Source organism: Callorhinus ursinus, unplaced genomic scaffold (assembly GCF_003265705.2).
Source record: "Callorhinus ursinus isolate GAN/ISIS: 27379988/994484 unplaced genomic scaffold, GSC_fseal_2.0 scaffold49, whole genome shotgun sequence".
NCBI lineage: Eukaryota > Metazoa > Chordata > Mammalia > Carnivora > Otariidae > Callorhinus > Callorhinus ursinus.
The window spans coordinates 3,673,794-3,698,017 of record NW_027397111.1 but is presented as its reverse complement, the minus strand read 5'-3'; the positions used below and the strand labels follow the sequence as shown (position 1 = coordinate 3,698,017).

Sequence of the window (24,224 nt, the reverse complement as noted above, 5' to 3'; positions counted from 1 at the left end):
GAAGATTTTTAGTTTAATCAAATATTTTGGCTAACATGCCAAACTTTGGGGTATATTTGGGGTATATTTTAAGTTAAGTGAAGTTTAAGTGAAGTTAAAAAAATTATCATTGAACTTCACTCCCAGTAAATCACAGAGGAATAGGATATACTCTAAAGATGCTAGGGGTATCAGAGTATTTAATGCAGATTGACTACCCCGCCTAAACAGTAATACAAATAGAGGAAAACAAAATTAACATGATTAAATACATTCAGAGACTATTTATTCTGTTAATTGTTAAAATTTAGGCAACAGTCAAACTGCAAGAGACTTGCAGCTGCAGCTCTAAAATAGCTGGTCCTCCCCTCAGCTGCTGCTAATTAATGCGATTCCCCTAATAACAGTTTTCTGATAGCAGAGAGACAGTGGTAAGTCAAAACAACTTCATTTTTATGCTGATAAGCCCTGACAACAACAACAACCAAAAGAGCCCAACGGATCCACATGGAAATGCTGCTCACTGCTGGCTTGTATGTAGTATTTCTCATGCACAGCTGACCTCCAGTGCTGGAAACTCATCACACACGTACATGGGTGTATGGGACAGCAGGGCAAGTCACATCATCACGTCAGCTACAGCTGTCCTGGGTCACAATGGGGTGATACCACAGGCCCCAGAAAGGAGCAGAAAAGTGCTCTGAACAATTGTCCATTGCCTGTGTAAGTGACATATCTTCTCTCAATTTGTCTGACACTTTTTTACCCCCGAAAGACAATTCCACGAGGCCCATTTGCACCATTCAGTATGCAGAACACCCACTGGGCAGAGTTAGCAGGACAACAGCTCAGAAGTTGCCAGTTTCTCTTGAGTCCAACCCATCTATGGTTGTCTTTGATCCATGTATTGATCCCCAGTCAGTTGCAGTTAATTGGATTTCCCAAAATATGTTGCACAAATCATAGCACTTTATTAATCAAAGAACTGGCTTGGCCTTCCTAAAGAGGATACAAGACACATGGAAAGCCAGGATCTATTAACTTTTCCTACTGATAGTCCAGCACAATATCTTCCCAAACTGGGCAAGTCAGTGGCATTAGACCTCTGGCCATGAGGGACTGCTGGTGCTCTCTGGGACAGCTTGAACAGACAAGAATCCAAGTCAGCAGGAAGTTGAATTCCAGATTTTCAGGATCAGCTACGTCAGTCCAAAGGAACACTATGCATGTCGATGCATTTGGATGTGGTGGGATTAAATAGAGTACAAAATGTCATTCACTGGAAGATCATTACCAAGTATCCTTCTAGGATAAGGATTCTGCTAGTTCATTTTCTTGAAATGTATCTTACTTTGTATCAGAAACATCATTAACATGGAGCCATCCAGAAAAATAGGGAAATGTACATCCCATTCCGATGGCATGAACTCAACCACTCGTGAACACAAAACAAAGTAGTGCCCAGGGAAAAAGTTCGATCTGTGGGTTCACCACACTGGGGGGGTCCAGCTTCGAAGATGTCTGTTGTGCTGCCCTCTGGAGGTGGTGACCCTCTGGTTTTACTCTTATCCTCACAGAGATGGGGAAATTGAAGCCTTCCCCTCCCTCCCTCTGTTTTTCTCCATCTCCACTGTGACTTCTGTCCCTACTCTGTGAAGGTTCTAAGCATTTCCCAGGGACACATGCTCTCAAGCTAAACATCCTCATCTCTCCAAGATACACAACATGTAAATGTGGTTACACCTTCACCTTTGCGAGAGATACTTTTATTTATTTGTTGGGTTTTAATTTATTCTTTGCCTACTTGAGGAAAAAAAGATTTGCAGTACCTTGTTTAACATGGATAAGGGGCTCACTCTTAACTCCCCCATGTCAAGAGTTAGTGAAAGTTTTTTTAATTTACCATATGTTTTTCAGAAAGAACGTGTCACTTGCATTCTTCTCTGCATTAAAATGAGGTCCCATTACTTCTCTTCCACATTATTTTTCAGAAAAATAAAGCTCTTGTCTCACTTGCTTTCTCTTTCTTTCTCTCTTTCCTTCTTCCCTTCCTCCCTCCCTCCCTCCCTTCCTTTCTTAACTTCTCTCTGAAAGTATTCTCTATGAGAAAGGGTAGAAAACAGGACAGATCATACCCAGATTTTGTGGCCTACATGTGTTCTCATGTTGTTGCTCTAGGGCTGGGGGGGGGGGGGGGTCCAGTGTGACCATGGCATAATGCTCATCAGCTCATATGACGCAAGAATGAAGTCAGATGCTACGAGAGGGCCACAGATGTTGAAAAGAAGAAGCCTGGGACAAATCTGGAGTGAGTCAAAAATGTAAGGCCTATGGGTATCTTTTGCAAAGAGTCAAAGGATGAGCAAAGTGGAACGCATAGTGCAATCAGCAATGGTTTTTTTCCATAAAGGAACTCTGTCCCTGGTTTAACTTCCTCCTGGCAGACATACCATCATCCTGCTGATTCCCAACATTGTGAAGGGATTTTGAATTCAACCCGAATGGTTCCTTTTGAGAACAATGGCTGCCATTGGCCAAACTGCCTGGCTGGAACAAAGCGAAGCAGACTTAACTGGTCTTTATGCAGTGGGAAATGTTTCGTGACTCAGACCAGTCACTGTTTGCTGTTTACCCCGCACTCTGGGCAGCACTGCTAACACAAAGGACCTTATGCTTCTTGCCAGATCGTGGACATATGGTAGACACTCAACACGATGTGTTGAATATAAAAGAGTTGACTTTCGGGTAAAGTCAGTAATATGAAAACATATCACATCAACACACCTTCAGTGCTTTTTGCACGGAAGGCCCGACGCTCAGTGCTAGAGGGGCCAGGGCATACAAAAAAGTCCCTTCCCTGAAAAACCTCAGAATTCAGTCAGAAGTACAAAACATGAACACTCAATAAGTTAAATTGTAGTACAAGACATTGCAGTTTAAGCAAACCTCGAGTGTCCCGTGCCCAAATGCCAAATGAACAAGAAAGATCAGTGGTATTCTAGAAACCCAGAGGAGGTCGCTTCTGACAGTCCTGGTCAATGAGACTCTGAGGCAGCGGTGAGGTTAAATGGTGACAGATGGGGGGAGGCAGGAGGGGAGTGCATTCTTGGCTTATCAAGTAGCAGGGGCAGAAGCCAGGAGGGGTTGTGTGCCACACGTTCTGCACCCAGGGAAATGGCAGGGCTGAGTTCAGGTAGTTGGGCAGAGTCAGGGGGACAGTGGGGGTGGGGTGTGTGTAGCAGACCGTGATGGCAGCTTGCATCCTGTGTTCAGGAGTGTGGACGTTTAGCCCAGAGTTTAGACCGTGATCTCTAAGTGAGAGAGGCACCTTTGTGTAGAGCCCCAGTGCTGGGGTCAAGCAGGGCAGGGTGGAGGTGGGAGGTGACATAATAGGACCACGGCACCACTCTGCCTAATAGTCGGTGAAAGGAAGTGATAATGTGCTAGAGGTGACAGTTAATCCCCTGGCAGAGTGTAGGTGAATTGGATGGGTCGGCAAGAAGAAGAGACGCCTTAGGAGGTTACTACAGTAATCATCCGGGTAGCCCTTCATTGACTCCTCCGTGCGTGTCCTTCCTCGGGCGGGGAGGGAGGTTGGGGGACTCGGGTGGGGACTAATAGGCGTGAAAAGCATGACTCCAAAATTTAGAGCAGTGCTTCTTATAGAATCTGTCCCCAAAACAATGCTCGTACTTAAATTTTGCAGACCGCTTTTTCAGGGACTCAGGAATCTTCTGAAACCCACTCACGGGCCATGAATCCCTAGCTAAGAACCATCACCCCCACCCCCACCCCCACCCCCACAGTCCCCAGCCCAGCCTAGAGGATGGAGACTCTCCTAACACCCAGATCTGCTGCTCTACTGGAAGCTCCCGTTTCCACAGCAGAAAGCCCGGGGTGACAGGGAGGCTCTAGGAGGAACAGAAAGGATGTCAGGTGTTCAAGGCGTAAGGACCTTGCTCTGTCGCCTGAACTGCTTCCTTCCATTTGAGAGAACGGTGCTGCCAGTCGTGGCTTGTGGGAGCCCACAGAAAGGAGGCAGCGGAGGCCACGGCAGAGCGGGACCGAGTGGGGAAGGGGATGACTTGTATGAGCCAGCCAGGAGTGCCTTTATGATATGGAAGCATTTCCTCGAGCAGAGAGGCAGGGATGGTTATGTGATGACAGCCGTGCCCTGCCCAGAGCAGCAAGGCCCGCAAGGCACACCGGGAAGCCCAGGAGCGATGCTGCTCTTCTGTTTCTTGTCCAGTCGAGACAGGTTCTATTTCAGATCAGAACATAGTCTGGAGAGAGAGAGCAGTTGAAGCCTTGGGTGCTTGGAACAAAAATTTAAACTTTATCTTTAGGGGAAAAAAAAGCATATATGTTAGTTGGAGATTTTATTAAATAGAATGACAGTCATGCGATTTCACATATCTGCTATCCTTCATTTCAGACCCAACAGTGGTTCTGAAGCTTTTCGAGGTCAGGGACCCCTTTGGAGAAACAGAGGAAGACCGTGAACTCTTCACCAGACATATGCACTTGTGCACATCGCACAAAATTTCATCATCCTGAGACTTGTCTGCGGACCCCCAGATTAAGAACCCTAGGTTCAAAGAGCCTCGGTCAGATCCTCTGCTAGTTTCCAGGCCAGCAGTGATGAAGGTCCCAGGGGTGGAGTGGCTCACAGTACGCTGAGGGTTTATAGATGTGAAGATGTTGGAGGGAAAAGTGAGGCAGGTGCTGACCAGCAGCTTGGCTGGATGAGCCATTATCCAGCAGAATCATGGGTTCAGCCATGTCAGAGAAAAAGCGAACCCAACTGTCAGTTGTCCCCACTGGGAACACCCCAAGTACCAGTAATCATGTCATGAAATGCTGAGTAGCATGCTAAGGCTGATTAGGGGCGGGGGGAAGGGAATTTTCAGGAACATCAAACCCCAGGCTATTGTAATCTTAAGAGAAAGAGATTTTTGGCCTAAAGATGTATCGTGAGATAGTGCCTTCACCCCAGGCTCAACAATTAGATGTATTTCTCTTTGCAAGGTGAAAAAACGCCATGGATCAGTTAAGCCAGAGGGAGGAATCCATGAAGGGTCAAAAGATGCTGAAAAAATACTGATAGTTTGGTTTAAAATAATTCTAGAAAATAAGAAATGGTCGTGTTCACTACCCAGAATTGCCTACCTATCAGAGCTCCCACAACTGGGAATACATCCTGCAGTCTATTTACTTTGTCCATGTGAGTTTATTTAAGATTTTTCCAACAGATGACAAATTTCCAACCAGTGATCTAACAGATTCCCCTAAGGGTTCCCACTGTTTCCTCAGCCACAGCTTACAGGCATATAAAAGCCTCCTCCAGAGGGAGAAAAAAAAAAAAAAAAGGATATTTCACTCTCCTGTGTGTTCCTGTCAAACTCCCACCCACCCTGCTTCCTTTCCAGCACATCACTCTTCACACCGGTTTGTACCTGCAGGCCTGCCTGCTCTCTTCCAAGTCAATGTGAACAGGTGCCTGTCCCTGGAGTCCTATCAAAAGTCCCGGCAAAGGGCAGAATGACCTCCCACCCACCAAATCCAGAGCGTCTTTCTCCGACTCTTCTGATCAAAGCATCCCTGCCCCCACCCCCACCAGCATCCTCCAGTGGCTCCCCAGTGCCATCTCCTGGCCCAATATCTAGGGTCAGCAGAATGGGCTCTCCCTCACCTTTTGAACTACCCTCCCCTGTGCTCCCACAATGGTTTGTTCATACAAACCTCTTTCTATCAGTTAGGTGTACTTGTGAGAGGAGCACTCATAAGAAACTTGACTAATGATAACGTCAACAAATAGAGGGATTTTTTTGGTTTGTTTTTGATATAACATTAAAAGGCCAGATGTAGGTGACTGCTCGGACTGTTTCTGTAGCTAAACAATGTCAGGGCCAGGGTCTCTGCTTTTTTTCTCTGCCTTTTCCTCATGGTCACAGAATGGCTGCTTTGTTTCCCACATTGTGTTTGTAGTCAAGGCTAGAAAAAAACAGGGACAGGCAAGGTAGGTCATTAATTTTTTTCAGCTGGAAAGCAAAGCTTTCTCAGATGGTCTCTCCTCCATCCTGCAAACCTCCCCTTCTGATAAAGAGGCCACACGTGGGGCACATGTACCCACTCCTCAGCTGCAAGGAAAGCTGAGGCAGTAAGAACAGGACCATTGTGACCGGCTTACCTGGTACCACCCCCCAAAGATCAGGGTTATGAAATCATGAAAGATGAAGGCATGGGTACTGAGTAGATGCCAGCCCTCATTATGCAGGCTTCTGAGTCAACAGATTACTTCTCTCTCTCTCTCTTTCTTTCCCTCTCTCTCTTGCGCGCGCACTCTCTCATCAGGCTGTTGACTATTGGATGTCACACTAGGCCTTATTCATCCTGGTACCTCCACTTCCTCACACAGCTCTATGGCACCTACTCTGATAAACAAAACACGAGTAAATGCATGCCTGTCGGGTTTGAATGCCTCTCATATCTAAATTAGCTCTTTTAAAACATAATCCAGTTTTCTTTTCTTTTCACATCTCTCTTATGAAAATCAATTCCTCATTGTTAATTTCCCATTGGATTTTGGGAAGGTAAAATGTAAAGTGCTGGAGCAATAGTATTGACAAGCTATATGATAAAGATTAGGTCTGAAATTGGACAATAATAAGAGAAAAATGGAACCATGATAAGCTCGTTATCCCCAGGGTCATGGGGTCATTCTGAGAAGAAATAAACTGTGTTTAAAAATACTTCTCCAATTTTTGTTAAAATTAAAACCGGGGCTTTGTAGATATGTAAACATTGTAACGATGTTCAGTGATGTGATTCAAGAGCTTGAGAAATCCAATGATCATCATACAAGGTCGGGAATGGAATGTAGTCTTGTTAAGAACCAAACAGACCTCTCAGCCAGATTCTGGTCATAACATAAGCTGTGTGTGTACGTGCAGCACTGTGGAGAGCTGGTAGCCCGGGTTAGGTATAGAAAGACTATGGATGGGGTGCCTGGGTGGTTCAGTCAGTTGAGCATCTGCCTTCAGCTCAGGTCGTGATCTGAGGGTCCTGGGATCGAGACTTGCACTGGGCTCCCTGCTCAGTAGAGAGTCTGCTTCTCTCTCTCTCTCTCTCTCCCCCCCCGCCCCTCCCCACCGCTCATTCTCTCTCTCTCAAATAAATAAATAAAATCTTAAAAAAAAAGAAAGAAAAAGACTATGGATGGTGGACCTACCTAGGGACTCTTTCTGGAGTGCGGCTCTAACTGCTACAAAGTGCCCATCCCTGGTTACAGACTCAGCCTCTGTGGCATCTTTCCAAGAAGTTATTGTGATGGACCTCATTCCTACCACCTCTACCCCTACCTCATCCCAGCCAGAATTGGCCTGTTACCCCTGAGTCACCATGGCACTTGTAGATGATTCTCCACTTGGGGTTCCAACATACCATGTATTCTGAGAGTCATTTGAGAATGTTCTTTCTTAGAGTGTGGCAGCTTGTCATAGGCACACTTTCTTTAGGATGGCATCATCTGGCCCTCATCTAACCCTATTACACCATTTTATTACCAGACTCCAGCCTGGTGGATGGTACCAATGTCAATGTCCTCACCATAACATTATACAGACTGAACTTTTACAAAATGTTACCGTTGGGGAAATTGGACAAAGTGTATGATTTCTCTGTATTATTTCTTAAAACTGCATGTGGATCTGCAATTATCTCAATACAAATTCCAAAAATTTAAAAAAAAATTCCTCCTTGCCCCTTTCTGTCTTTTGTTTCAGTGGTTGACATCACCATCCCTCCCTCTAGTCACTGGGGCTGTCTCTTAACCTACCTCCCTCTGATAGCTGTCTCATCTGTAAGACAGAGATAATGGTAGCACCTACTTCATGGGATTGTTGGGAGGATTAAATGAGTTAATATTTGTGAAGGACTTGGTGTTTCATTGTTAAAGAAACAAAAAACAAATAAACTATCTTGTACTCCACCTCCTCTTTCTGCCCACGTCCTGTAAGTTACCCAGGCCTGATAAATTTTCCTACAACGTGTGTCTCAGATTCTCTATTTCCACTGCCCCAATCTTAATTCAAACCTTCAGGGCCACCATCATTGCCTCCAGTTGGAGCCTTGCGAAGGCCAATTTAGTCACTGCTCTTCTGCCTCCTGTGGCTCCTCCATCATCTCACTCAACATTGATTTCCTGTTTCCTTTATTTGTCTCTCTCTTCTCCCACTAGACTAGGGTCTCCTTACTGGAAGGCACTGTCTCTTATTCATCTTTGAGTTTTCAGCTCCTATCAGGTGTCTAACACAAAATAAGTCCTCAGTAAGTGTTTTATGAATGACTGATAATTAAGCAGGAATAATCTCATGGCAGTTACTAGCATTGCTTCTTTGCAGTAATGGTAGATGACTATTCCAGTCTCTGAGTCTATAGCTTTTGTGACCCCAAATGTAGATTATGACTTTACTGTTGGGCAGCCAGGCCAACTTTACTGTTGGCCATGAGCTGAGATGCTTCCCCAAATCCAACTCATGGGTATTGTGGATAGAGCCCTGCAGATAAGCTTTCACTTTTCTTCTCCCATGGGCACATTATGGGAGGCCAGGGTGCCTATTAACTCCTGGACGTAGCTTCATGTCCTGACATCCACCTAAAGCCATATAAAAAACTGGGAAGAGTTTGGATCACGGAATGCACCCAGTCTCTGTTGTTTAACATGAGACCATGATCAGTTTAGTACTTGGCATCCTCGTGAAGTAAAATAAGGCATGTAGCCTCAGCCCCTGATGATATTACCATCACTATGACTCTAATATTTTATTTCTGGGTGCTCCCACAGAGTTGTTCTTTCATTGGTAGATGGAAGTGATGTCACTGGTTATAAGTGGGACCACTTCCATGAGAAAACATCCCTGAGATTGTAGGCAAAGTTTTTAAAGCACCCCAAGAAATGTTCAGTACCAGGGATTTTACTGGACTTGGGAAGAGCGTTGGCAACCTTAGTCTGGAGACCACAAACCTGAGCTTCGTTTTGGCCATTCATTATCTCTGCCTGAAGCAGCTGACCAAGGTAGCACCCTTACTCCTCTCTCCACAAGCCAAGGAGACAGACCGGATGTTAATCATAATAATAGCTACTGTTTATTAAGTACTTTTACGTGCCAAGCTCTTGCTAGGAGATGGTGATTTAACAACAGTAAGGATAATGGCTACTACATAGTGAATATTTACTTCACGCAACAGCCATGTATTAAGGACCTTACATGAATTATCTCTATACAGCAGTGACCCAGGCACTGAAGATCCATGTGAATTTTTAAATCATTTCCTGGCCTGATTTCTCCCACGTCCTTCAGTTTCTAATATCTCCATATCCCTTTTTGGTGAGAGCAGGGGCCCAGGCCTAGCCTGAGATGGCATACCCACAACTTAGCAAACTCTAACTTTATCCCAACAAGAAAATTCCCCAAGGAAAAATAACAGCAAATGAATAAACCCTGCAGACAGAAAAGGGTCAAGTATCCAAGAGATCCAGAAATGCTCCACCACTTTAGGTTTAAAATAAAACTTTTGAAATGATTAGTAAGTTATTTAGAACCTCAATATTCCAAAGTTTGAGAAGTTAACATATGAGAAATTTAATTTAGATTCCTTAACATGCTCTCTCATGATAAGAGAGCATTCAGTGTATCAGTGTATAAATGCTATGTAACAGGACTGCCAAATTGCAACACAGAATGGGAGAGATTTGCCATTTTGAATTGCTAAGGGAATTCTTACCAACAGTTTTCTCATCTTATAAAGCTATTATTTTTCTGAACTATAATATTTATAAATCTCAGCTGAATTTTATACTTTTGATGGGAACATCTCAAAATGAAATGCGTTTTCTCAGAATATAAATTTTCTCAGGAGTTGACCAGATGAGGAATAAAAAGAAACATCTTCTGCAACCAAGCGTACCAAATCTCGGTCTCTGCCGGCATATCCACAAGTGAATGTTGGTCTTCCCCAGAGTTCTGGGTTCACCCTGACTCTCTTCTCACTCTGTACACTTGCCCTGGGTGACATCAGCGCCTCAGAAACTTCTGCTCCAGTGACTCACATGCCCCTGCTCCCCACCCCCCACATCCCTCCTGAGTTACAGTTCCCTATGTCTAAGGTCACTAGATCGGCCACCGCCATGCCCTACAGACCACTGAACCTTAAATTCTCTCCTTTTCCCCAAACTCTGTTCCTTCTCCTTGAATCCGAGTACTACAACACTGGTAACATCAATAGAAGTAAGTAAGATACAGTTCCTGCTCTCGAGAAGTTTATATGCTAGTACAGGAGATAGAAAAGTAAATAGGCTGTTACAGTACAGGTTATTAAGTGCTATGGTGGAAGACACCCAAGAGGCTGTGGCTCATAGGAAGAGCACCTAACCAAGCAGCCAGTCAAGAAACCAATCTTAATGGGTATGAGTTCTGGGTAACTGAAGTAAGTGTGTGTGTGTGTGTGTGTGTGTGTGTGTGTGTGTGTGTGTGTTATGCTCATATGTGTGTTGAGACGTCACAGAAAAGGACAGAAGGAGTCCCATGGACAGAGGCCCAGGGGCAGAGATTGCAAAGGCAAATATAGTGTATGGCTTGGACAGAGTGCTCAGGAGGGATTAGATAAAGATAAAGTCAGATCAGAACAAGCCTTGTATCCCACATTTGATCTGCACAGAGTTTGAAATCCAAAGGGTATAATCCAGAGGTTTGGCCAAGCATGGGCATGGAGATGTATGCTCAGTCTTCGTGGAGAGCTCAGGTGATCATGACCCAGGCTCCAGGGAAACCCACCAAAGTCTCAGTTCTTCACAGTATGTTCCATGAGATGCTAAAATGGAGCCAAGGAAAGTCAATTTGAGGTTACATTTCATAATAACACTTACCTCACAAGCCAATTATACTTTTTATATGTGATCATCTTTAATCCCTTACAACCATGCTGGACGTAGGACAGGTCCTGAGCTTTGGAGATAGACAGGGGAAACCTCAAAACCTTGAGCGTGTTATTTACCCCCCTGCATCTCGGTCATCATCACCGGTAAAGGGGAAATTAGCTGCAAACTTTCATCTTAATCCTTCTTTTTTTTTTTTTAAAGATTTTATTTATTTATTCATGAGAGACAGAGGGAGAGAGAGAGAGAGAAGCAGAGGGAGAAGCAGGCTCCCAAGGAGCAGGGAGCCCGATGCGGGACTCGATCCCAGGACCCCGGGATCATGACCTGAGCCGAAGGCAGACGCTTAACCATCTGAGCCACCCAGGCGCCCCATCTTAATCCTTCTAAAACTAAGAGCATTTTAACAAGTTTGCTTGTTAAAGTTGACCTAAACTGACAGGAAACTAAGATTTTTATTTACTCTCTTATTATGAATATTCTTACATTTTGCTACAGAATATTGATGGGTTTGATTATGGGGATGTTAATAGTATATTATCATCTTAACTTCCTAATATCTGTAAAATTCTGTATTCAAAAATGCATCTAACCTAACAGTTTTGGATGAGGAAGGAATTTGAGGAGTTGTAATATATGTAAAACATAAGATATATAAGGTAATGTACATAAAGGGCCTCCCTAGCACAGTGACTAGCACATAAGAAGGGCTCAGAAATTAGAACTATTATCAAAAAGAGAGAGTAAGCCATCATAGACTTCGTAAAACAAGGCATGAAGGAAATGAAAACATCTTATAAGAAATACATGTTTTCTATCTCTGTCCACCCACATTTTTACAATTATACTTTTGAAAATTTGGGGTGATTTAATTTTTCTAAACGTGATCATAGGCTTTGCCATTATTCTCTTATTCACAGCAGGAGGAAGAAAATTCAGAGTACTTGTTACAGATGCTAACAAAGGCAGATTTGGGGAGATTCTGGGAGAGGAAACAGTACCAGCAAGGGCCCAGTAGAGTGGAAGAGGTGTTCAGATAAGAGAAAGTTTATTCCCCTTCTCAAACTCTGGAACCCAAGGAGCATGGCACAAAATGGGGACAAATGAAGTCAGAGGAGTGTTTGGGAGAAATTTTATGAAAGCCCTTGAATACAGTGGTAATTTTGTATTTTATCCTATAGGTCGGGGTTTTCAAGCCACGTTAGCAAGAGAGTTTTGTTTTGTTTTGTTTTGTTTTGTTTTGTTTTAAGTAGATTCCACGCTGAACCCAATGCAAGGCTTGAACTCAAGATCCTGAGATCAAGACCTGCACTGAGATCAAGAGTCTGACACCCAACTGACTGAGCCAGCCAGGCATCCCAAGTGAATTTTGTTGAAGTAGAATTTAATTTGCCTGGGAACTCTACACTGCAACCACCCACCAACTCATTTTTACTCTATGGCCCAAGTGCTCTTTTTATTTATTTTATTTTATTTTTTATTTTATTTATTTATTTATTTTTTTTAGAGAGGGGAAGAGGTGGGGAAGGGTGAGGGAGAGGGAGAAAGAAAATCTTAAGCAGGCTCCATGCCCAGCATGGAGTTCAATCTTACAACCCTGAGATCATGACCTGAGCCAAAATCAAGAGTCGGATACTTAACAGACTAAGCCACCTGGGCACCCCCAAGTGCTCTTTTTATTTTTTTTTTAAGATTGTATTTGCTTATTTCAGAGAGAGCACAAGCAGGGGAAGGGTCAGAGGGAGAAGCAGACTCCCCACTGAGCAGGGAGCCTGTTGTGGGGCTCGATCCCAGAACCCTGGAATCAGGACTTAAGCTGAAGACAGATGCTTAACTGACTGAGCCACCCAGGCATCCCCCAGGTGCTCTTTTTAAAAGAGCAAATCTGATCATCTCATTTCTTAGGACGCACTTGTCAAAGAGATCTTACCAAGCTTGGTGTAAAATGCCATCTCCTTGCAGACTCGGGGGTGATGTAGCCCTGTGCACCTCCCCAGCTCATCTCACACTATCTCCCTGACTTAACCACTGGTCAATTCTGCGGTGAGCCATGACCCTCCCACATCAAGGATCTTTAAAGGATGTCCTCTCCTTTGTCTCTCTCTCCCACTTGCCCTAGTGAGCTCCTACTCTTTCCAATCTAAGCCTTCTTTTCTGAGGGGAGTCTTTCCTGGCTTGGTCAGGACCCCCTGTGTTATACTCTCCCACATCCTGGGGACTTCTCTGTTCAGCACTTAATCACGGTCATGTTAAATGATTAGCTGTGGATTTAGCTGTCTGGCGCTTTCTCCCCACTATGCTGTCAACTTTGAGAATGGGAAGTGGCCCCATCTGACTTGTCCCTGGCCAGTGTCTGGCTACTAAGCAGGGGGAAGACAAATGGGAAAGGAGGCCACTTTGGTAGGAAAGAAGATGAAGCGTTTAGTTGAAGGAAGAATGCCAAGCCTGGGCTACTTCCCACAAGTCCTTCTCCTCACCCTCCACAGGGGTCTCTGAGGCTCTTCTTGGCGGGGAACCCTCTGAAGTGGTAGATAATGGGATGCTCTGACTAACAAAAGGCTTTGTAATTTGGCTTTGGAATGCGTGTTTTCAAGAGAGTTTTCTTGGCCTGAGGAAACTTTCAGCTTGATGGTCAACAGAATGGATCAATGATCAAAGTAGCTTTGCAGAAACAAGAAGCATATTTCATTCATTTATTTCAACATCTCATCTCTCTTGGGTAAGGAAAGACTGTAAAAGACATCTGTAGCCTGGTCTGAATTTTATTCTTTTGTGCAAGACTGGGGTTAGAGTAGATGTTTCTTTGGAAAGTAGTCTTGGCCTAGGCCCACACCATAGAGAAAACTGCCTCCATGTTCTGTAGAGCCATGTACACATTGACCCCTGCCTGGGTCTGCAGTCATGTGACACAGGGCAGATCATGTGACCCTAACCCTCCTTTAGTGTGCTTAGCTGTAATGGAGCCAAGGGATCCCTTTCTCTGTGAAATAGGGCCAATCAAAGTAAAAATTACCTTTTGATTGAGTAGCGTTGCTGAAGAAAATCAACAGAAAGGGCTCGAAATCCACTGGTACCATTTCATTGCTAAGTGTTGTAGACTTCACATTACAGGAACGCTGGGTTTCAGGGTTCAACGTCTGTGAGACCAGCTGAAAATACACAGCAGAGTGGGTTAAAGGAGACGGAGTCTGTCTGTGCAGTCCTAGATTAAAGGGAAAATGTGTGCTGGCCAGAAGTAATTTTTCAGCCTCCAAATATTCTTTCCAGATTCCAGGATCCTGTGTTTGACATGTTTAAGAGAGAGATATAACAGCTGAAATTGTCTTTGTTCAGAATGTAGGAGACAGTTTCGTCTAGACTTTCAGGAAAGATAGAGAATGACATTTTCAGAGCAAATCAAAATACATTTTCAAATTCTTTTTTTCCCCTTCAGAAGAGGACCTGACATGCTTTTCTGATTTGAATTTGGTGGGTTTTTAAATGACTTCAATCATTTGATACAAAACTGGAATAAAATGAGCCACTGAGAAAAGTTACTGAAAATGCCATTAGTTCACTTTCTTACCTTAACAATGATATTAGCACCACCACCAACAGCACAACAACTAATATTTATTGAGTGGTTTCTAAGTATTGACATACATGTTTTTTTATTTAGTTCTCAGAGCAATCCCATGAGGTATGCATTATTATGAATGCCAGTTTTCCAATGAACACTGAGGCACAGAGTGTGAGGGGTGACTCGCCCAAAGCCGTACAGCCTTAGGCAGCCAGGCCAGGATCCGACGTCCCTTGAACCTCCTCTCCTCACCACTGCACTCGTGTCTTCTTTCCCTACAGGGCCAGCATCGTACAGAAACGCATCATTTATTTCCAAGATGAGGGCTCTCTGACCAAGAAACTTTGTGAACAAGGTAAGGACTGCAGGTGGAGGAGGGACGAGAGAAATGGAAGGGGGCTCATTCAGTCCAACCATCCAGTGGCAGGACTTAGGTGATTGGGCTTTCTGAGCTTCTCCAGGTTCTGCTTCCTCACGTAGCACTGATTTTTAATCTGGCTGTGTGCAGTGGATAATTGGATCCGCCTTAAGCTCTAATTACTCAGCTTTGATTCCCTGGGTAGGAGATAATGTACCTTATATTGGTGTCGTCTTCTTATTTTTGTGAAACAGTGATTATTCTAAAGAGGTTCCTTGGAATAATTCACAGGACTTAATTAAGAAATGCACAATTGTGTACCTTTAAGATGTCTTTAATCATTCTCTGGAATAATCACCGGCAGAACCTGTGAAGCACCTGGGCAACATGGGGGGATTTTCTCCAAGAAGGACAAGCAGGAGGTGGGATTGCCGACGGAGCATTGACCTTCTGAGTTTGCCACATTCAAGGACGTGGCCCTTAGGTTTGCAGGCTTATTGATGCCCTCTCCTTGGGTTGAAGGCACTCTAACAAAGCTCATGGAGATCAAGTAGACTGGCAGATCAGAGAAGAGGCTGGGATTCAGATCCAGCCTGGGTTTGAATCCTCACTCTGCCCTTCCCAGCCATGTGACTTAATATATATTTAAAATAGCACAGCACCTCCTTGGCACATAGTAAATGCTATATATATATATTATATATATATGACATATATATATAATATATAATATATATATGTGTGTGTGTTAGCTATTGTTATCTGTATCCAAAAGCTTGTTTATTAATCCATCATAAAAAATTAAGACTTTTAACATCTGAATGTTTACAAGTCATTAGAGAACTAAATAAAAATAGAAAATGTTCTACAATTATATATCTTAACTGTCTAATGTCTGTTCATTTTTGCAGAATTTTTATTTGCATTTAGAGCAGTTAGCATTTTGAGAGAAATAATCTTCTCCAATTCTAGTAAATCATAAGCTACTAAGAGAAAGAAAGGTTCATATGGGTCCTCTGGGAAAGTAATAATAATAGCTAATATTTTTCGAGTGCTTGCTATATGCCAGGCACTATTCTAAGCACTTCACGTGCCTTGCTCATGTGCTCTGCATAACAGCCCTATATGGTGAAGACTGTTAGATCATCCCTATTTTATAGGTGAGACATTTGAGACATGGAAAGTTTTAAAAGCTCACTTAGCATCATACAGCTAGTGGTCAAGAACAGGGTTTGGACCTAGGAGCCAGTGTTCTTAACCACTGCCTTTCTGTGAAGGGACTACATTTCAGTGCATTGTACCAAAGCATAGCTCCCTCTGGATGAGCAAGAGCAGAAACTAGGTTCTATGTGGAAGATGGCTTGGAAAGCATGAAAAGAGCAGAGGGAGAGAATTGGATGCCTGCATTAGGGTTATACCTGTCTTAGGGGCCAGAGAGCTAGAACCTGGGGGCCAGGTGCCTGGTCAGCTTCCAGGTGGACATGACCACACACGGCTTTGGGGGCCTTCCTTTTTGTATTTAATTACTCAGCCTTTTTGCTAGCACAGAACATCTTGACTATTGAGGCTCTTTTTTCCTAAAGTACGGTCCCCTTCCTGCCCTCTCTCCATGAGATGACATGCAGGTCCTGTGAGGTAGAGTCAGAGTGTTCTGGACCACACATTTATAAGCCACCTCTAGGTCTACACCCATAGATGGCTAATCACAGCCACTGTGGTCTGGTTTTGTTAGTTTGACATTCAGAGGACAGTCTTATTTCCCAGATTTGAGGGTCTTAGGAAACACTTTGCTGTCACCCCCGCATACGGACAGCAATCATTAACTAAAGTGCACTTGCCAGAGCCTCAGCCCTGATGTTGTGTGAAGCCAGACAAATATGCTAAATTCTGCAGATGCGGTGTCAAATGGCATGCAAGTCTGTATTGGTTATCACCTCTGAAGCGGAGATCCTATCAAAATGACTAAACATGCCCATGTATAAAAAGATCGTTTTCCAACAGAAACTTTGTGGGCAAAAAAAGGTCCTGCAGTCCCTGGGCTGAAGGATCATTACGTGCAGTTTTAGACCGTCCCCAGAGACAGCAGACCCATGAGGAAATCCCACAATTAGCAAAGCAGATCACCTTAAGAATGTCTTTAATTTGTAAGCAGAGAGCAAAAGGATTTCTCTTAAATGTGTATACCTACTTAATTATCTCTAGCTCTTTCATTAAGGTCTTTACATTCTCAGCTTCCTTGGTGAGTCAGATCAAATCTATCAAGGAAGGGGAGAAAGAAACTAGTATCGAGTATTTTTTCTCAGTTGAAGCTGTGCATCCATAGGGGAAAAATTAACAACTGCAAAGATAAAAGGCAATGGCAATCATTATTTTTTTAAAGAAACATAAAACATTAAGTTACTTACAATTAGGAACAGAGAGACATAAAATATTCAAAAAGGTGACCTATACGAAACACATGCATGCCCAGGTTTACTTGAATACCACGTCACAAATGATGAAGTGAGAGAGATAGAGAAGGAACGCAGAGAAGGAAGGAAAATGCGGGAGAGAAGGAATAAGGAGCAAAGCAAGACTAAGGGGAGAGCTGAAAAGGAAGAAGCTAATGGATGGGGAGTAGAAATGAGAGAGGGGGCAGCTGGGGGATCAGCACGGCCAGAAGTCCCCCATATTGGGCAGGCCCTGCTGCGGTTAGCAGAAGAGGGATGAGTTACCTCTCGTCATCACCACCCTTTAAAAACCTGGTTCCTTTTCAATAGGCTTTTCCTCATAGGGAACAGTAGGTCTGTTTTTAGTTTCAAACTTGGAGCCTTATTTTTTAAATGGAAGCTAATTTTCCTTTGGAATTCCAAAAGGTTTATTGTAAGTGTATTCCCCTGAACTCCTGAATATATCTTTAAGTTTACTTCCCATATGTGAAAGCCCTTTTGAGAAGGTAAAGCTACCAATTTGCCTTATTTTGTTTTTTTGAGAGATTGCTCTGTCATCAAATGGCACCTGGGAGCTACAACTGAAACCCCCTACATGTATCTCTTAGCTTGGAATCCCTTTTTCAAAACTAATTTAGTTCTTTTATAACATAGTTGATCATAATAATAATAATGGAAATGTAAAAGGAAAAAAATCTTTAAGCGTTCCTAGTTTACGCTACCTTTCCTGAAATATATTCAATAGGGCTTGTCCCTTAACTATCAAAGTGGCTTACACAGGAATGGTACCTGGATTTCATGTGCATTAAGCAACGGAGAGCCTGCTCCTAAGCACAGACAATGTGCGGGCCTCTTCCAAGTGTACAGAAAAAAATAGCCAAACAATGATTTCTATTTTGGGTGGTTTCAGACCTCTTCTTTGGTGCTATTTAGAAACCCTGGAGCTATATAGGGAGGCCATTTTTTAAATGCACCAGCCTTCACTTGAAAAAGCACAGAGAAACACACACACAAAAATTACTCTCATTGGTGTTTATGCAGACCTATCCAGCAGAAGGTCCTTCCTAGAGTGATACAGCACAAAGATTAAGAACCTGGACTCTGGACTCAAAAAGGCCTGAGTTCCAGTTCTGCCTGCAAACCTACTAACCCCACGACCTTGCACTGGTTACCTAATTGCCTCGGTTTACTGATCTGCAAAATGGTGTTAACTAAAGTGCTTACCTGCTGCAGTTGCTAGGATTAGATGAGACAGTGCATGGAAAGAGATCAGCACTTACAAGGACTCTATACAATGTAGTTATTATTACCATATTTCATACTTTTGCTCTATCCTAGAGTGCAGAATTCACTTCTTCTATCCATCACTGATTTTGCATTTTCAGACCAAAGGAACCCAGTGAATTCCACAAGGAAGACTTTTAAATGCTCTTCCTGACACTCAAAAAGATTTTTATACTGTCACTACTCTTTATATAATACTTAAGAATAAATGTCCAACTTGCAAAAAAAAAAAAAAAGAAACTTTATGTTAATACCACTGGAGAAACCAAAGAAAAAGCAGCTGAAGCAAGTTGCATCTGTAAGCCATTGTTTGGTCTTGCAGGAAGCAGAACAGACTGAAAGCAACAATGCAGTTAGGGATGTGAGCTTGACAATCGGAAATACTGAATTTATTCATGTAATCTCTCTTTCCCCACTTTCGGCTATTCACAGATAAAAATGGGGGCAAAGAGGGAGTCTTGTTAAGTTTTTCCTGGCTGCTGCTGTGCTCAGAAGTAAACCTGAACTTACCAACATAGTCCTAAACCCCCACCCCTCCCAAGTCTCTGAAAGCTTGATAAGAAGGGATGTGACGCATTTAGACCCACTATTCCCTATGAGGAAAAGCCTATTGAAAATGTGCATTTTTTACATTTTTACAATAATTTTCGGCAGTCCTTTATGCCTGTCTACTTGTTCTCACTGCTCCTCTGCAAAGCTGTTCCTTCTGGTCCTGGCAATTTAGCCCCAGAGAACATTTCTTAGAGAAAACACACACATGCATATTCCTCTTAAAATGTAGTGGGCAAGTCCTATTGTGGGGAAAAAGGATAACAGTAAATTTTATCCCTGGTTTCCTAAATATTCAGCCTTATTGGTCCCACAGGTCTCCTCACATTGTTAGAGCAAAAAGTTCTGAGTCTTTTTAATTTGCAGAATATAATTACCATACTTAGAGGTATATAAAAATCCTTTATAGCCCAAGTACTGACCTGGTTCTGGGTGTTGTTAGTCAATGAAAACTGCACGTCATCTTCTTTTCCCCAAGCCTTAAGGACAGGATAAGACCAAGATGGTGCTGCCTTATAAGTCACCCACATTTGTTTCCTAACTTAGCGATTTCCCTGACTGTTTCAGATTCCATGTTTGACGGGGTGACTGACAAACCAATCTTAGACTGCTGTGCCTGTGGAACTGCCAAGTACAGACTCACATTTTATGGGAATTGGTCCGAGAAGACGCACCCAAAGGATTACCCTCGTGAGTAGAGTAGACACCTCATGGATTGGGGGAAGGCGCACAGTGAAGTTCTGTCTGGTTGTGGGGTAAACCAGCCGAAGTATGTCAGGTCTATTGGCTTTTACCAGCTGACTCGTGAAATACACATTCCCAGAAAGTGAATTCATCAAGATTAGCAGATATAATACTGGTATGCTTTGAGCTTTCGTTGCATAGCGTTGTTCTAATCTGTGATTTTAAAAAAATATTTCTAAGGTCATGCTGTTTATCTTCAGGTCAAGCATTTGGTAACCTCAGTCCCCCTAAAGAGGCTCTATCCATGAATTACACAATAGATCTATCTGTGCTGGAAATAGCTGGCAAGAAGGACCTGCTCTTGACTCCACAGATTAAGGTCAACAAACATTCAACATCCTCAACCATAATGTTGGTAATCTATCTGCATACCCTTTCCCTATGGATTCCAGATACCACCTTAGAATCCTTCATGACACCATGCTCCGGAGAGCCAATACCAATCCATGGGAGTTGTTAGGAGGCCCCAAACTTGCTATTTTAGAGAAGATCCTTAATCAGGACCCTACCAACTCCCTTTTATCATATCGTCATCTCAACAAATACCTAGCATGTGCCAGGCACCATGCTAAGCTCTAGCGATATAATAGTGAATAAAAAAAGACACAACCCATATTTTCATACAACTCAGAGATTTGTGGGGAGACAGGCACTTACTGAATAATCACACACAAAAATTCTAACGATGAGTAGTGGACCTACCGTGTGCCAAGCATTTGTACATAATGTTTATGTCATTTAATCCTCAGAATAACCTGTGTTTGTGGATGAGCTCACTGACTATCAGAGAGATGTCATGATTTGCTCCTAGTCAGATGTAAGTTAATAGTGGATCCAAGATTTGAAAAGGGATTTGTCAGGCTCCTTGGACTGCCTTTAAGACCCAGTGACGCTCATTCTCTGTAACTGTGGGTGGCAGGCTGTTGGTGTGGGGCACTGAGCATGATTTTTCTGTTCGTTGTCTGTTTTATCCTTATTCATTTCATTTTGGAGTTGCCACAGCTGGAAAAGACAAGTGGAACTGGGAGAAAGAGATTAAAAAGAGAGATTTGGGTCAGCCCCCAAAAAAGGGGGAGTAAAAGGGTACGTGGTTGGGACTTGAGAAGACCTGGTCCAGACCAGAGCCTCCATAGTCCCCAGGCAGCCCACCCAGCAGGGACTTGGCAGATCAAGAGCCCTATTGTTTAATTTTACCCACATGTAATCAAGACTTGGGATCTTAGAAACTTCTTCCTAGTTCATTCTTCTCACTCTGGGATTCAGCTTGATCTGCTTCAGCTGGTGTGGGAGACCTGTGTGAACAAAGTTGGACTCTCTTCCTGGGGAGGAAGAAACCACTTGGAACAAGGATGATGGAAAAAAATTTCCTCCAGTGCCTCCAGTCCACTAACCCAGAGGAAATAAAATGTTAGGGGCCCATTACTCATCTTTCGTAATCCTAAGGAGCTTCTTGTGCTGTTCTGTTCTGACACTGTTATTCCCCAGAATTTGAAAAAAAAAAAAAAGGTACAGACCATTGTTTCTGGGTCTTTGGGCCAAATCAAGTACAAATATATTCAGAATTTCTGTGGAGTTGTTGGGAGTTTCTTAATAAAACAGGCATGTGCTCTAGATCCCCCAGGATTGTTCCTTTGTCAGATGTCAGTGTGTCTTAATTTTGGGTTGGAAAAATCTGGTCACTATGTACAGAGGAGCGTTTATCACATCGGACTGTAATTATTTCTTAAGGAGTCTTTCTTCTCTATCAGGCAGAACAGTCCTCCAGAACAAAAGCCATGACACACTCATCTTTCATTCTTAGTGCCTTGGAGTGCCTGGTGCCTTCCCAAGTATTAGGTACTGATTGTTGAACTCAGAGTAGCATTCGCTGAGACCTGGGAGGCAGATTTCTAGCTCCCATCTAGTCACCATGGCCAATACTGATGAGGAATTGTAGGCCAGACCTTCCTTAGAGGGAAAGGGGTCAGAGGATTGGAGCCAATGGGAAGGACACAGAGAGGGTCTAAGAAGGACTTTGAAAATTCAATGCTGGCAGAAGTGATTTCTACTAATCTTAAGTAATAGATGACTTTCCTTTTGCTGCTCCAGGGATGATTTTGTCTTGATAACCAACACTTGCCATGAAGCCCAATTAAGCCATGATGCTTCCCAACCATAGTGCAAACTGATAAATATCAGGTCCCTCTCCCCTTTATTATTGCTCATCCCAAATACCACTTTGTTGACAAGGATCTCAGAGCAGCAATTCTCAAGCTTTTTAATTACAAAATGCTTAAAAATTATTGAGAACTCAAACATCCTTTTGCTTATATGAGTTGTCTATCAAAATTCAACATATCAAAAATTAAAACAGAAGTTTTAAAATATTACTTATTTAACTAATTTAAAAAGTAACATATAATGAATTAGCAGTAATAAACCCATTACATGTTAACATATTTTATGAAAATAATTATATTGTCTAAAACAAAAGAAATTTAGTGAAAGAGCATCATTGTTTTACATTTTTGCAAATCTCTTTAATATCTGACCTAATTAGAAGACACCTAGATTTTCATATTTGCCTCTGCATTCAACCACAACCAATTGTGGTATTTTTTTTGGTTGAAGTATATAAAGAAATTCTATCTCACACAGATATGTAACTGGAAGAAGGAAGAATATTTTAATAACTTTTTCATTAATTACTGATAATCTTCTTTGATACTATACCAAAACTCTACAAAGGGTAGTTTCTTCTTTTTTTTTTTAAGATTTTATTTATTTATTTGAGAGAGAGAGAGAGAGAGCAGAGAGCACAAGCAGACAGAGGGAGAGGGAGAAGCAGGCTCCCCACTGGGGAGGGAACTGATGTGGGTCTCCATCCCAGGACCCTGGGATCATGACCTGAACTGAAGGCAAACGCTTAACTGACTGAGCCACCAAGGCATCCCCAAAGGGTAGTTCCTTAAAGGATAATTGCAATGTAGAACATGAAACCATACCAGTAAACTTGTACTCTGTTACATTAAAATGCATTGCTTTACTTTACACTTTGAATGAATCTTTTACAAATAAATGATTTTGTGACATCATACATTGGTCATTTGGAACATACTGGTTTACCAAGTTACACCGATGGTCCAGATGTTGAGACATCAAAAATCACATTCATTAATATTGCTTCCATTCTCATCAGAAATGTGTTTAAGCATTAGAAAGCTACCAGATTCATAGTGACAGATACAAGTTTTCCAAAATTCTAAGTTTTGCTTGAAAGTTTGAATTTTGTCATTGGCAATGCATCCTGTCTTGGCAATGCATCCTGTCTGTTGTTTTCCTTGAAATGACAGGCTCACTTCATTTTTGAGAAAACGTCTACCACATTCTCCAGTCTGAATAGCCATAATTTGTCTGTCATTGGTTCTTTCAAGTAAAAATGACGTTTATGAAAATAAAAGTGTCCAGTCCAGCTTGCAAGAGCTTTTACTCAAGACAATCATCGTATCCGAGTATATACAGAAGTGTTTCATGCACGTTCCCCGGTTAGTCACACAGAATGGGAGAAAAATGTGGACTCAGATGTGCAGAGACTAACACATAACATTAATAATTTTTATTGTTTCATCAAAAACATTCTAAAGTGAAACTGACTCTTTGCATTGTTTCCTGCGGCTCCTGGCAGTAACTGCTGACGCCCTTCGAGGCCACTGCTTGGATGGGTGCTAAGTGACAGCAGGTTCACGCTTTAGCACCATCAGGGTGAAGGCCAACATGTGGCAAATGTCTCAGTATTATTGTGAAAATAGTTTTCACCTCACTGACCCCCTGCAAGGGCCTCAAGGTCCCCAGAGGTCTGTAGACCACACTTGGAGAACTTCTGCCATAGGATAGGATAGTACCCTAAGGTGTCTGTCCTTCAGTTCTCTTTGGGTGACTTGCCCTGGAGAATTCGTATTGGGCTCTACAAGAGGATTGGGCAACACCCTTGTGCCTTCAGTCCTTGCTTGTGGGGGCCACATCGACAGGTGGTTCTTCTCAACCACTATACAAGATGGTTGGTCCCGAATGCTGTTTGTGGGGTTCCCTTTCTTAGAGAACGGAGGACTGCATCCACAACAGCCCCCTCCCTGGGATAGGCTAGATGTGATGAAATCAGGAAGACCAGGTGATGGTCCAGGCTGACATACCCTCTCCATTGTAATGCCATAAACTTCTGCTGCCCATCTGGAAGTAGTGAAATCCTTTTAAAACACCCCAACTGGGTAGTTTTGAAATCCATTTTAAGGCTGGGTCTTGCAAGTTTTACCTCCTAATTTTATAAGTGAAAAAAAAACCTGAAGTACAAAGTTAAGGGCTCAGATCATATAGCCAGAGAGTTTCAGAAACAAAATCAAAACTCAGATC

General features: G+C 42.8%; 1 protein-coding gene across 2 annotated transcripts in view; it reads left to right on the top strand.

Moving 5' to 3' along the window:
* Positions 1 to 24,224, top strand: part of SPON1 (spondin 1) — a 248,651-nt gene that overhangs the window by 85,676 nt on the left and 138,751 nt on the right. For both annotated transcript variants that reach the window (XM_025848450.2, XM_073882884.1), the window contains 2 exons: positions 14,756 to 14,829; positions 19,662 to 19,784. In XM_025848450.2, the coding sequence (XP_025704235.1) occupies positions 14,756 to 14,829; positions 19,662 to 19,784 (197 nt within the window). The remainder of the gene's footprint in view (positions 1 to 14,755; positions 14,830 to 19,661; positions 19,785 to 24,224) is intronic.